The sequence below is a fragment of the Hypomesus transpacificus genome, chromosome 18, assembly GCF_021917145.1.
Source record: "Hypomesus transpacificus isolate Combined female chromosome 18, fHypTra1, whole genome shotgun sequence".
Classification (NCBI taxonomy): domain Eukaryota; kingdom Metazoa; phylum Chordata; class Actinopteri; order Osmeriformes; family Osmeridae; genus Hypomesus; species Hypomesus transpacificus.
In genome coordinates, this window is record NC_061077.1 from 12,465,869 (window position 1) to 12,479,624 (window position 13,756).

At 49.2% G+C, this 13,756-nt stretch overlaps 1 protein-coding gene across 5 annotated transcripts in view; it reads left to right on the forward strand.

The window, feature by feature from the left end:
• Positions 1–797: 797 nt before the first annotated feature.
• The window catches only part of dip2ba (disco-interacting protein 2 homolog Ba), a 37,658-nt gene continuing 24,699 nt past the window's right edge, over positions 798–13,756 (forward strand). For all 5 annotated transcript variants that reach the window (XM_047039617.1, XM_047039619.1, XM_047039618.1 and 2 more), the window contains exon 1: positions 798–1,042. In XM_047039617.1, coding sequence (XP_046895573.1) covers positions 958–1,042 — 85 coding nt within the window. In that variant the 5' untranslated portion in view covers positions 798–957. The remainder of the gene's footprint in view (positions 1,043–13,756) is intronic.

A 13,756-nucleotide genomic window follows, 5' to 3' on the forward strand; every position in this document is an offset into this window, starting at 1 on the left:
ATGATGACATATAGAAATGAATCTGTGTTAGAAATCCATTTCTTTTTTTAATGATGGAAGTCCTGTCAGACTTATTGTATCCCTGTTATTGCATAGAAATTTAATTTTGTCTATGGATTGTCCATAGCGTAAAAACAAACAAGTAACTTATTATTGAATTGGACTTATTGCAATCACAATTGTATATTTTTCTAACATTTTGAACATTGATAAAAGTAACAGAACTGAATCAGAAAACAACAGTTTAATAACAAGGTATCAATGTGAGCCTTCCGTTTAGTATCCAGTATTTACTATTTGATTTGTTCATTCGCACTCCCTATCGTTGGACGGATGTTTTCAGAAGTTGTCTTTGTACTGTACATATCTGTACTATATGAATATATTTACTTTTCCATGCATGTTTAAGTGGAATACTATAAGCACTTGCCATGCAAAAGGTAATTAAAGAATGGAAAACTTAATGCATATTGATGATCCAAGATATCTTTGTAACCCACTCACTTATTTAATTGGTACATTGTTATCCCAATAATAAAATGATATATTTAATCGAAAGACTTTAGGAAAGGTCTCCATTTGAGACAGTTAAAAGGCGTACATTTCTACATTTTCTGATTTAACAGTGGGTATAAGAAGGGTAAGTGAGTTGTTTACTCGCATCCTTTCTGGCTGTAACAAACAGCCTGGAACGCAAGATGGCGCAAAATAATGTAAAAGTACATGATCGTGAGTATGAGAGTAGTTACACTGCCACTTACGTTACAGCCGAGGTAATCGACGTCACGTGACCATTCATTGCCATGGGTGAGTTTCTTCCCATTATGGCGGAAGGACCAATCGTGCGAATGGATTGTCTACCCGACTCAAATGCATGTTCTATGTCTTGAAGGAAGTATTTTGCGCTAGAGGTTGCGGTATACTAATAGAACAGACGTTTATTTGATTTCCCAAGTCATGGCAGACCAGGGTGTGGATTTGTCGGGGTTACCAAAGGAGGTTCGAGACCATTTGGCGGAGTTGGATTTGGAGCTATCTGAAGGTAAGAGGAGTGACGAGTCAAAGGATGTTCTAGCTAGCATGGGAGGGAGTAGAATTTAACTGATTTCGCGAGTTACCAGTATCTTTTAAATGAGCATACCTTCTGCAAGCCCATGTGTGTACTGAGAATTGGACCATGTGAAGGAAACAGCCACATACATTTCAGACACTGAAATGGTCTCGTTGTTAGCATGAGGCTAGCCATCCTTTCTTGCTGCATGGGCTCGTGCTAGCATGACAGACAGCTAGAGGAGAAAGGATAAAAGAACAGCCTGGTCGTGTGCCATCGTGTCTCACTCTAAAAGCTTCCGTGTTTCCTTACGCGTTAAATAGGCTTAACTGTATAATGTTATCACTATTCTGAATTGAAAGTTCAATATTCTGGATCAAATCCTTAAAATGTTCATACACTGATTGTCCAAGCCCTGCTTATCTGCTAGTCTGTTGGATTGCTTGGTCTCAGGAAGAACCAGTCAATGATTTTAACTGGCATCAAGGGTCAAGTGATCACCAGTCTTGAATTTGTATATTTGATTGAGAACATATGGTGCCATGCCTTATAGACTTGTGGGAGACCAAATCACAGCCTAAAGGACTGCATGTGTTTGTGTAATGTTTCCTACTTGGTGTCAGGCTTCCCTTTTCACATTGTGTATGGCTGTCAGGGGTGTCATGGGTTGTATGGGGATTTCAGCTGAGGAATTCAGTTACACAACTGCTGCGACTGAGTGTGTGGGTTGGTTACTGAAAAGACTGGTTACAGCAGCCAAACCATGGAGGAGATCAGCACACATCATCAGTCATCAGTCAGGCATCACACCTTGATGCATCAGTATCGAAGCCACATTGAGAACATGCGGTTGAGAAATTATGCGGTATAATTACTGACTTTAAAATACCATCATGACATTTCAGTCTATGGAATGTTGACTTTGGCTACACTGTTGTGTGTGTGTGTGTGTGTGTGTGTGTGTACATGGGTGTGTGGGGGTCGTGCCTATTTGTTTTGAGTGGTGGCAAGTATACGTTGTTGCTTGTGTGTGTGTGTGTGTGTGTGCGCGCACGTGTCCATTGAACTGCTCATGCCTCCGCCGCTAGCACCCCTCCCACCACAACAGCTGCAGGAGCCTTCCCTGCAGCCACTGACACATCTCTGTGAGCCCCCCAGCCCCCCTCCCCTGCCGTCTGACACCTAACCCTAAACCCCAAGGTGAACTCCTACACATGGGGAGCACTTCCACCCAAGGACTCAATGACCCCCCCCCCCCTCCCCCCTTTTAAAAACTTCACTGCTTATTTGTTTATGGAAAAGAAGTGGTCATTTTTGGTCTGTCCAATACACACGAAAGGAACAAACCGTGTTGACTTTGGCCATGGGCGCCTGGCTGAGGGACATGGAAGTGAGTTCTAATGGGCTGTCTTGCATGTTGTGTTGACTTTCAAAAGGATTGTGACCAGCACACTTTCTAACAGTGACTTTAGGGTTTTCAGAAAACAACATCAAGACCCAGTGCATTGGTTTCCACCGGAATGCCCATCCTCAATGTGACTACGTGTGTCAGAACCATATTTGGACCCCCACCATCCCAACCACAGTCCATAACAGACCCTCCACACAAGCGGGGGCGGAAATGCCTGTTGTTGGGTTGCTTGGAGGAGAACAGAGGCGTGCCAAATGGCCTCTTAAATAACAACCCAATTCTGCCAGCCCCCCAGTGACTGCACGGACACAATGAGCACCATTCAGCTGGGCCCAGTCATGTTGGCCAGGATCTGCACTGGCATTTAGGCCACTCAACTGAACTCTTTGTACGCCTGTGGAATTAGCCGCTCATAGGAAGGGGAGGGGTCCGTCATAGTTAGATAGATGACGTGTAATCCTGTGTGTGTGTGTTAGCCCACACCCCGCGTTACTGCTGTTTACATGCAGTTGGAGTGGCTGGGTGTGTCTGAACCACACACTAACAGTGCAGTGACACTATCGCTCCGTTTGCTCTCCGCTCTGTCTTAGCGGAAGCATGGTCTCTGGTCTCGCGTGTGGTTTGCATGTTTGAGTTGGTGTGTCATTGTGCTGCTTCCCACAGAACAGCTCTGCGTCTTGAGACGTCGCAGTTATTTATTTCTGTCCTCCCGAGGACCATTCGGTGAGGTCCATATCCGCCTACTGCTTATTGTAAATCTCTTGACGTCGTCCTTTCCTCGCAAAGTGCTGCTGAAAGTGCTACTAAAGACACAGGAGCAATGCTTGTCACAAATCAAAAGGTGCGCGTGTGTGTGTGCGCGTCTCGACTGTTAGGATGCCCTATCGTAGCGACAGTCTACCGTCAGGGAATGGGGTGCGACTGAGACCCTGGAGGACTGCCAGCTTGTTCCTATCTAGGCCAGCATCTGAGCCCCACTGCAGCCAGGCTCATTACTGGCCTGGTCGGATGAAGAGGACGGACCAGGAGGGTCAGCATGGCCCTTGTCTGAGAGGCAAGGTCATCAGCGCCAGCCAGCGTCCAGCCCTCCGTCCAGCCCTCCGTCCAGCCCTCCGTCCAGCCAGTCTCTCAGCACAGTCATTAGTGACAGCGCTGAAGAGGAGGCATGATGAATAGGATGAAAGATCACCACCCCCACAGTCAAGGCAGGAACTATGCAGTACCACACTGTATTCTAATGTACAGTGTGCAGACATGGTTTTTGCGGCAGCGGGCTGTTTTTTTGCCTGTGGCTTTCGTTGAGAGACACATGACAGCCCTGGGACAGTTTGTCAGTTTGGTTTTATGAGGCAGTGTTTGTGTTGTGAAACGGGAGGGTTATAGACTGAGGTAGAAGGGGGGGGGGGGGGGGGGGGGGGGGGGGGGGGGGGATTATACACTGTAACAACTTGGAGATCTTCCAAGTATCACTTGGGGTCTTTTGACGGGGTAATACTGTGAGCCTTGTTAACTCTGGTACCAGATGTTGATCTTGTACACAGGCTCTTGTACAGATCTGGAGATTTGCTACTATTCAGATCCTCAAAACAGACGGCTACACAAACTAACTCAGAGACAGGGTACATCTTGGTGTCTACGATCGTTTTTTTGTGTAGCCGTTCACTAAGAAGGTGGAGATATTCAACCAGGCTTGATGTGTTTGGGTTGTGTGTGTGTGTGTGTGTATGTGCCTGTTTGTGTATCCGTCTCATTACATAATGATCCAACCCCGGCTGCTTGTGGTCTGAATAGTTAATGGCTGCTCCCATCCCAGCCCATCCTTCCTTCAGGGTTGAGGGGCTGAATAATTCACATGCTCTCATTAAATACCAGGAGACCAGACTGTCACCACTTGTCACTGGTCGCCAGCAACACTTGCGATTACTGAGGAGCGTGTGTCCGTGTGTCGCCCTCCTCCGCTGGTGGCTGATGACGACTGTGTGACAACAACCTGATCTGTTCCTTTCAACCAAGTCAGGAGGCATGCTTAGTTTGGATGCTCTGTCCCCTAGGTGACTAGATATATACCTCCTGAAACAGTATTTGGAATAGGACGTTTCTATTTAAGGAGATTGGTGAATTTGACAGATAATCCGTTCAATCGTGTCCATGGGGAATCCTATGTAGGCTAGGTTTGCGGCAAACTTGTTTCGAGTCTGGAATTGGAACGTGGAGTGCATGAATTTGACATGTTTATAGACAAGGGAGGCATATCTCCCAACTAAACCACATTGCTATTGTTCCCCATAATTAGGCACGTACCCCCCTCCAGGGCTGAGTCAACAGGGAAGAGAACCAGTTCTTGGCTGCTGCCTTGCCCTGGTGTTGACTCTGCATGGAGCAGCTAGGCCCAGTCAGTCCAAGTCACCTCCAGGCTTCCTCACCTATGATTCATCAATGGAGGAGCTGCATGAGGCTGGGAAGGAGATGTCAGACCCACTCACAGCTTTAAGAGGCACCTACGGCCCACCGGACAAACCTGAATTGGAGCCGGCACACTGCTGAAGCTCAGCCAGCGCCACCTATTTCACCATGCCCCGGAGACAGTTAGTCAGAGGCCCAGCGACAGACGTGTGCAGACACCAATGAACACCACGTGCCACTTACTGTGCAGCTCATCCCCACTGTCGAGGAGAGGGGAAGGCTGTATGTCCCGAAATACAGCAACTTTCACTGAGCGGTGACAAGACTGAGTTCATACAGGGTTCTGAGGTGACAATTGCATAGAGCATTGTTGTCTTCCCATGGCTTTTCCAGAACTAAGGGACTGATGGTGTTGTGTGTGTGTGTTTCTGTGTCTCCAGGCTTGGGTTATCCACACTAGCCATGTGACTGTTTTGTCAACGTTAAAGAATGCCATGGTGAATATAAATAGACCTGGCAAGACCAATTCTGTTTCATGGTTGAGGAGGACAAGAGCCTCTTTCACACAAAAGCGCCACATTATTGAAGCATGGGCCCCCCTCGGACGCTCTAAAGAGACCTCGGTGCTGTTAGTGTCTCTCTCCGTCTCGTGCCCAGCCTGGTTAGTAACAGGGCCAGAGGAGCAGTTTGTTTACACTGCTTCACACTGTCTGTCCAACTGGATGGCTGGCACATGTAGGGTACTGTTACACAGGGCCTGTGAAATACTGCAAGCTCCAGGGAACTCCCTATCTCTGTCCTATCAGATCAGTGTCGTCGGCCTTTGATACCATTGAGAGCCAATGGAAGAGTAATCAAACGATAAGCGACTTGGTTTGAACGGCTGAACAGGTTTCAGCTCAAGCCACTCGTTATCTGTGTGGAGGAATTCAGTTTGGATCAAGAGATACAAGTTTGGAAGATGTTGTCATAGGATTGCCCAGTTAAACACACTTTCTCTACCTATACAAACTAGGCTTTGTTCTTTTGTCCGCCCCCTCTAGGCAGACAGTCAGACTGGCTCTGAAGAGCTGTTCGTTAGAAGCCAGGGTGTTTAAAGAGGGGAGCAGTTGGTCATTTACAGGGCCAACATCGTTAGCTTTAGGTTTGATTTCAATGGGAACTTTTCTATTCTCTGTCCAGTGGTATTGCATCCCTGCGCTCCCTGTTGATTTAAACGATGCCGTGTGATTTAGATCCCTGTTGTGTGCCTGCAGGGGTGGTGGGAATTCTGTGAGGGACCAGAGGTTGACCCCCTAGAGTCTAGGGCCTAAACTGATCTTCACAGTCAAACTCACATGGTGGAAGAGGTTCTGGTTGAGGAACTTGTGAATTCAATCCTCCCAAAAGGCAGAAGAAACGCCATGGAAACGCTCAGTGGGTGTGGTTCAAAATGTCTTGATTGAACCCACACCAGCCCAGAAGAGTTGTGAAATCTAACCTAGATTCATCAATGGCTTATGATTGTGTGGATATCAAAGTCATGTAGTGACTGTCCTGAAATGTCATACATTTTGATCAAAACAAGATTTGAATGGGTCATGTTCTGCCCAGCCAGTATCATGAATGTACTGTGAGACATGCTGTACTGTGTTGGTTAGGGGAGGGTTGCCTTGATGAGCCCAGATTTGTAACTGTGAGTAAGAACAGGTTCCTTGTCAGGATGCAGGCTTCTCATCTCACTAGTATCTGTATCCTCTGACACACACAGGGATGATGACACACTGATGACAGGGAGTCTGGATGTCATCGAAGTTAGATGTAGCCTACCGGTCATGGTGGGGGAACCGGTTTGGACTTTCTGAAGCTAGTTTTGCCAAATGTCCCGATTTTGATGTGTGTCGGAGTGCCAGCAGCTTAGTCTCCCCTTTCACATGGCCCTCAACCCAGCCTGTTGTCTCAAGAACACAAGCCTCAAGTATCAGGTTCCTCCAGCGCCACTCCGCTATTAAAGTCCTTACTTATCTTCTAACTGCCCGTCTTAAATGTGTGGAATAAAGTTGTCTGGTCTGTTACCATGAGCTCACCACCCTGACCCTGGGGGCTCCACCTCCAGACTCTCACACAGGAACTCCACCCTCTGTGTGGGGATTGGTTTTCATCCTGGACAGCTGTCTGGGAGTACCAGAAAGTACCGTCAAAGGACACCAAAAACCCACCCAGGTGACTTCCCCCATAGCCTTTCCCTCTCACTGACCATTATTATTTAAAATAGGGTTTGGCCATCCCAAGGATCCCAGTCGGTAGCGCTTGGAGGAAATGGTGCGGTGGAACATTAGCCTTCCAGACTGTGATAATGCGACTCAGCTTCCTGTGTGGTTTTAGGTGATAAAGCAGTGGAAAGACCTCTGAGATCGTTGTTTATCTATGACTGGGGGTGTGCGTTACTCCGCTTCCTGGATACGGAATGATGTTCCGCAAGGCCCCAAAGTCCAGCAGACCCTGAGCTGTTAGTGGGTCGAGTGACTCAGGTGTTTGCTCAACACCCCCCCACCCCCCATCACTTCTACATTTTGTAACCACAACTACATTATCAAATTGAGCTTTGTTCAGCAATCTGTCAGCCATGAGGACATTGATCGATTCAACCAGACAAGAAACGACACCGAGTTCGTTTGAATTTAGGTTAATGTTCTACTCCAAACGGGCTACTGTTGTAGCCCGTTTGACACGGGGGCTGCAGTGTGAAACAGGATACTTCCTTTCACTGGTGTGGCTCCCAGGGTGTTAGCCATGCAGTACTGAAACACTGCTGCTCTGAGACATGTAGTCCCCAGTCTCAGCTACCTTATTTCTCTTCCCTCTTTTTAAGGAAGTGAGACGACCCATACCATTTGAGGTGGGGTGTGCAAAGGCAAAAAAAAAAAAAAGGTTTTACCTGGATAGTGCTTGCTCATGGTGCTAGACTTCTGATGTGTGAGGTGGAAGTTTCAGAGCTGAGCAGGATTATTGTCCTGCTGGCTGAGGTGTGTGCCGTGTTACAGAAGGTCTCTCTGTGTAGGCTAGTCAGAGCCAGGATCTTCGAGTCAGAGCCAGGATCTTCTAGTCAGAGCTAGGATTAGGCCAACCGCATAAGGTCACCACCAGAAAAGCTCTCACATGACTCATGTGCACAGACCCAACAGCAATGTTGGAAACTGAATATATCGAGCCTGGAGGAGATGGAGACCAAAACTGTGATGTGACTCATGCAAAATACCTTTTTGAGGAAGAATACAGATCACCTAGTTATCAGCCAGCTATGTGAAACTTGATTACTGTGAAAATGCATGGATAGCCCATAAAGCAGTTTGCGGTCATTGTTAAAACGCCCAACCAGTTACCAGTGAATGATTGACAAGGCTGATTGGATTACATAGCGATCAGCTCGTGGCCTTAGACACACTTGAAGACTCTGAGGTGGAACGACAGCTCAAGTCACCCCCCCCCCCCCCCCCCCCCCCCCCTGCTGAAGGAGCTAACCCTGGACCCATCCGACCACCACTTCCTGCCAGTGTCCCTCCGGTCGTTCCTCTGAGCCACGCTGCTCTCAATCAGCTTTCTTCCTTCCTAACCAGGAACAACCTGCTAAACTCCCTCCTGTCTGGCTTCAAAGCCAAGAACTCGACAGAGACAGCTCTGCTGGCACAGACGGACGCCCTCGACCCAACCAGAGCCTCCGACCTCTGGTCTGTGCTGATCCTCCTCGACCCATCTGCGGCCGTCGACACTTGGCAGTTGGCACTCACCAGCTTGTCCTCTCCACGCTGGCTGGAATGGGCATCGCTGGGAGGGTTTCTCTCCTGGTTCAGGTCCTCCCGATCTGGTTTGGACCCTCCAGGCCTGCTCGAGGCGGTTTGCTTCAGCACCTCGCCCTCTGGCTCTGGAAGTCCCTCTGTGCTAGGGCCCTTCACCCAGGTCACCCGGCATGTGTCAAATCACATGGCTTCTCTTACCACTGCTTTGTTGACGACACTAATGTCATGCACTCCTGATCCTTGGCCTCTGCTGTAGGCTACTTTCTATGTGGATTGTACGTCCCAATTATATTTTAAAAAGTGTCTGCTGAACCCTGCAATGCACATCAATGTGGATTTTACATCATCAAATACTCCAGCAAACTTTGGAGTGAAGCATCTGTTGAGTGTGACAGAGTTTAGCCTAATATCTAAACCAATATACATTGTCAGAAGTAAGGGTAAACATTTCTAATATCCTACCAATACCAATATGTTGGCTAATAAAAATTTCCTCTGTTGTTGAAAAGCCTTCTACCAAAAGCACAGCGATTCACACAAGCTACATGTGTCCATGGTGCAGCGTCTACACTGAAGCAAAGAAAAGGGTGTTCACCCGCTTCATATTTGGCTTTATCTGCATTGTAATCTTATTAGGTCCCGCACAATTGAGCACCATTGTTTTTGTCCGCTCGAGGAAGGCCTCATTTGATGAAAGGATTTACAAGCTTAATTCAGCCAAGGGTTTAAATAGAGTACTGCATTCTTCGGGGCTCCAGAGCCCATTGTGCTGGGGTTGAGGTGACCGAAGGTGGAGCCAGCCTCTAATCACCAGGACGACCTCCACACACACACACACAGCAATGATGGAGCTGTGTTTGCCTCTGTGTCTGTGTCGTGAGACTCATAGGATGTGTAAGTGGGTGTTTGTGCCCCACCCTATGACGGCGGATGTTATTGCAGTAATGTTGATGACGCTCAGAGGAGAAAGTTGGGCCTTCATGACTTTTTGTAGGCCATGATTGCGTAACACCACAGCCATCCAGAGAATGTTCATGACGCGGTCCCGTTTTCTCCACATCTGTGTGAACATGCAGCGTAACGATGTGCTCTCTCCACAGCGTGTTTACACGGAACTGCCCACACATGGTGGGCGTGCTCCATATTGTGCCCCGGTGCTGATAGGCTGCTGGGCAGGAGTTGTGAAATATGTGTCCTAATTGGTGCTACGCATCCATACGCACTCCTAAGCTGTTCTCAGGAGATGTCTTTGACAGTCCCACCTGGGGTGGCTACAGAAGGGGTACAGTACTGAGCAGGATTAAGCCTAAACTCAAACCCGGTTTCCTGTGTTCAGGTTGATTTAGCTGTAGCCCTGTCCCGGTAGCCCTGCTCCCTTAGCCCTGCCCCTCTTGGCCCTGCCCCCTAGCCCAGCTCGCCTAACCCCACCCCCCCTGGCTTTCTACCCCCCTGGCTTTCCCACAGCGGAGCAGCTTTATAAGCCCCCAGAGACAAACCCATCTGACCTTCCACTGCCCCCACACAGACTATCCTACCTTCCACTGCCCCCACACAGACTAGCCTGCCTTCCACTGCCCCCACACAGACTAGCCTGCCTTCCACTGCCCCCACACGGACTAGCCTGCCTTCCACTGCCCCACACAGACTAGCCTGCCTTCCACTGCCCCCACACAGACTATCCTACCTTCCACTGCCCCCACACAGACTAGCCTGCCTTCCACTGCCCCCACACAGACTAGCCTGCCTTCCACTGCCCCCACACAGACTAGTCTTCCTTCCATTGCCCCCACACAGACTAGCCTGCCTTCCACTGCCCCCACACAGACTATCCTACCTTCCACTGCCCCCACACAGACTAGCCTGCCTTCCACTGCCCCCACACAGACTAGCCTGCCTTCCACTGCCCCCACACAGACTAGCCTACCTTCCACTGCCCCCACACAGACTAGCCTGCCTTCCACTGCCCCGACACAGACTAGCCTACCTTCCACTGCCCCCACACAGACTAGCCTGCCTTCCACTGCCCCCACACAGACTAGCCTGCCTTCCACTGCCCCCACACAGACTAGCCTACCTTCCACTGCCCCCACACAGACTAGCCTGCCTTCCACTGCCCCCACACAGACTAGCCTACCTTCCACTGCCCCCACACAGACCAGCCTACCTTCCACTGCCCCCACAGAGACTAGCCTGCCTTCCACTGCCCCGACACAGACTAGCCTGCCTTCCACTGCCCCCACACAGACCAGCCTACCTTCCACTGCCCCCACACAGACTAGCCTGCCTTCCACTGCCCCCACACAGACTAGCCTGCCTTCCACTGCCCCCACACAGACTAGCCTGCCTTCCACTGCCCCCACACAGACCAGCCTACCTTCCACTGCCCCCACACAGACTAGCCTGCCTTCCACTGCCCCCACACAGACTAGCCTGCCTTCCACTGCCCCCACACAGACTAGCCTGCCTTCCACTGCCCCCACACAGACCAGCCTGCCTTCCACTGCCCCCACACAGACTAGCCTACCTTCCACTGCCCCCACACAGACGAGCCTGCCTTCCACTGCCCCCACACAGACTAGCCTGCCTTCCACTGCCCCCACACAGACTAGCCTGCCTTCCACTGCCCCCACACAGACTAACCTGCCTTCCACTGCCCCCACACAGACCAGCCTGCCTTCCACTGCCCCCACACAGACTAGCCTACCTTCCACTGCCCCCACACAGACGAGCCTGCCTTCCACTGCCCCCACACAGACCAGAGTGAGAGTGGAAAGGTGGTAGATAGTGTATGTTTTTCCTGGGAAACGTGGAGCTCAACCCAGTTTGAGGCCTGGTCAACATGAGCGCTCGTCACACAGTCAAGATCACAGTCGGGAATGATCGTGATGGATGTGTAGAAATAAAGCGACAGGATTGGCATGGCCCCCCGATTTAGAAATCCTACAATTGGTTGACCTCAAACAGGTGTAACTTCAAATGAACATTTGATCAGGGCTAAAGCGCTGACCTCGAGAGCTTATGCTAAAATTCAGACTCCTTCACATTTGGCTTTGGTACGTGTTTGCATACAGCCACAATGCAGCTCATATCCGACCGTGTTTGGAGTCGTTGTGTTGTTGTCTTTGTGTCTTTCTGCTCAGAGGGGCTATAAATAAGAGCTTGTGGGTGACATCAGTTCCTCTGCCCTCGGCCTCCTCTGTGTTTGTGTGTATTTGTGTCTGTGTTCTCTATCCTCACTGTCTCAGCATGCGCCTGTCATCCTCCTGTCCTCAGTGAGAGCACTCCAGGGGGGAAGGTCTTGCTTGCTTACTGGGGTTTGTTGCTTTGGAAGACGCTGAAAAGGCAAGACCCGATAAACTGTCTGGGACCCCAGTGACTGACCAGACTGTCAGACACTGGTTCGGAAAATGTAGAAGTGTAAGAAGTAGTGACCACAAAACCAGCCCAACAGACAGACTTGGTTCCTAATCTGACTGGCAGCTAGAGGAGAATTTGACGGCAGGTCTTGGTCAGAGTACCCGACCTTAGTGTTGTCACAAAAAACGGTACTCCGGTACCAAGTACTCCGGTACCAAGTCGGTACTCAAACAAAAAGGGTATAATACCAGAATGTCTGAACTGATGGTAGTACAGAGTACTGAGCCCAGGCAGTCGGACGCTGACAAGCAGTGTTGCCCAAAACAATCTCACCAGAAGTCGCTAGTGGAAGTCGCTAGATTATATATTTTGTCACTAGGGAAATCTAGCAACAAAGTCGTTAAATTTGCAACACTGTAAATTGCTAATGCTACAATGGCTCCACTAAAAGTTGTTGACGAGACAAATGGAGTCCGTGGCTCACGTGTGGAAATACTTTGGGTGTGAGGCAGATGACAATGAGATCATTGTCGATCACCAGAAACTGATTTGCATAGGTCACCATTTAGAGTCAGGTGGTTGAGCGGTTAGGAATCGGGCTAGTAACCAGAAGGTTGCCGGTTCGATTCCCTGATTGTGGAAAATTATGTTGTGTCCTTGGGCAAGGCACTTCACCCTACTTGCCTTGGGGGGGAATGTCCCTGTACTTACTGTAAGTCACTCTGGATAAGAGCGTCTGCTAAATAACTAAATGTTAATTTATGACCTGTATGGTTTGCAGCATACTGCAAAGTATTACTGTTACACAACCCACCACCTAAGCCTATTTTTTTTGTTGCCTTTTTAAATTTGTTGCCTTTAGGCATACATTAATGTTTTGTTGTTGTCATAAATAGGCTACAGCCTTAGATATTGTAGGTGACTGTTGATGAGTTGTTCAGTAACCTCCTTTAGTTTTTTGCTTTGGTATCAACAATCGTATATAGTACAGTGACATTTCACTTGTATTGGTACAGACTACTGACATTTTGGTGCCGTGACAACACAACCAGACATGACCACCTACTTCTCAAAGTCCCACTGCCCTGATGGGTTAAATAGAGTCATGACCGTCACTTGACTCATCCAACCCCGTCTTGAGGCCGTGTCATTTGAGGAACAACAGTGAAGGAGAATCGTTTTGGAGGTAAAGAAAGCAAAGCCTTTGGTGGAACAGTGGGGCCATGGAGAAGACGAGTGGTCGCTCTCGGTGGGGATGTCCTGAACGGAGTGGTCCTACAGGAGACGAGGCTCCACACTGTGGTGCGCTGTTGTTCTCCTGTGCCTGGGGTGGAAAGGAGGGGGAACACAGACACAGTGGAAAGAGGAAGCTGAAGCATAATCATGTCACTTCCTCTCAGCGCTGCTGGATGTGAACAGACTGATCCCTACACTGTAATTACCACAAATGCCCCTTTGGGCTGTGTGTGTGTGTGGCTAATCACATGCTTCATGTGCGCTCGCATTGTGCGTTTGCGGGTGTTTGTCGAAGACTGTGTGGGAATATTGGTGGCTTTATAAACAATGACGTCTGCTGACCCAAAGTACCCTAAAAGAGGGATGTTGAATTGTCTTTTTCCAAACACCAAAACAGGAAGAAACAGAGTTTGTTCAAGCCACTGAAGGACTTGTGGGTTAAAGGGTCAGTGGAGGGGGGGCTCAGGGGTCAGTTAGGGCAAGTGTCATTCACCAAGCCCCTCTGCTCTCTAGTGCTTTGCC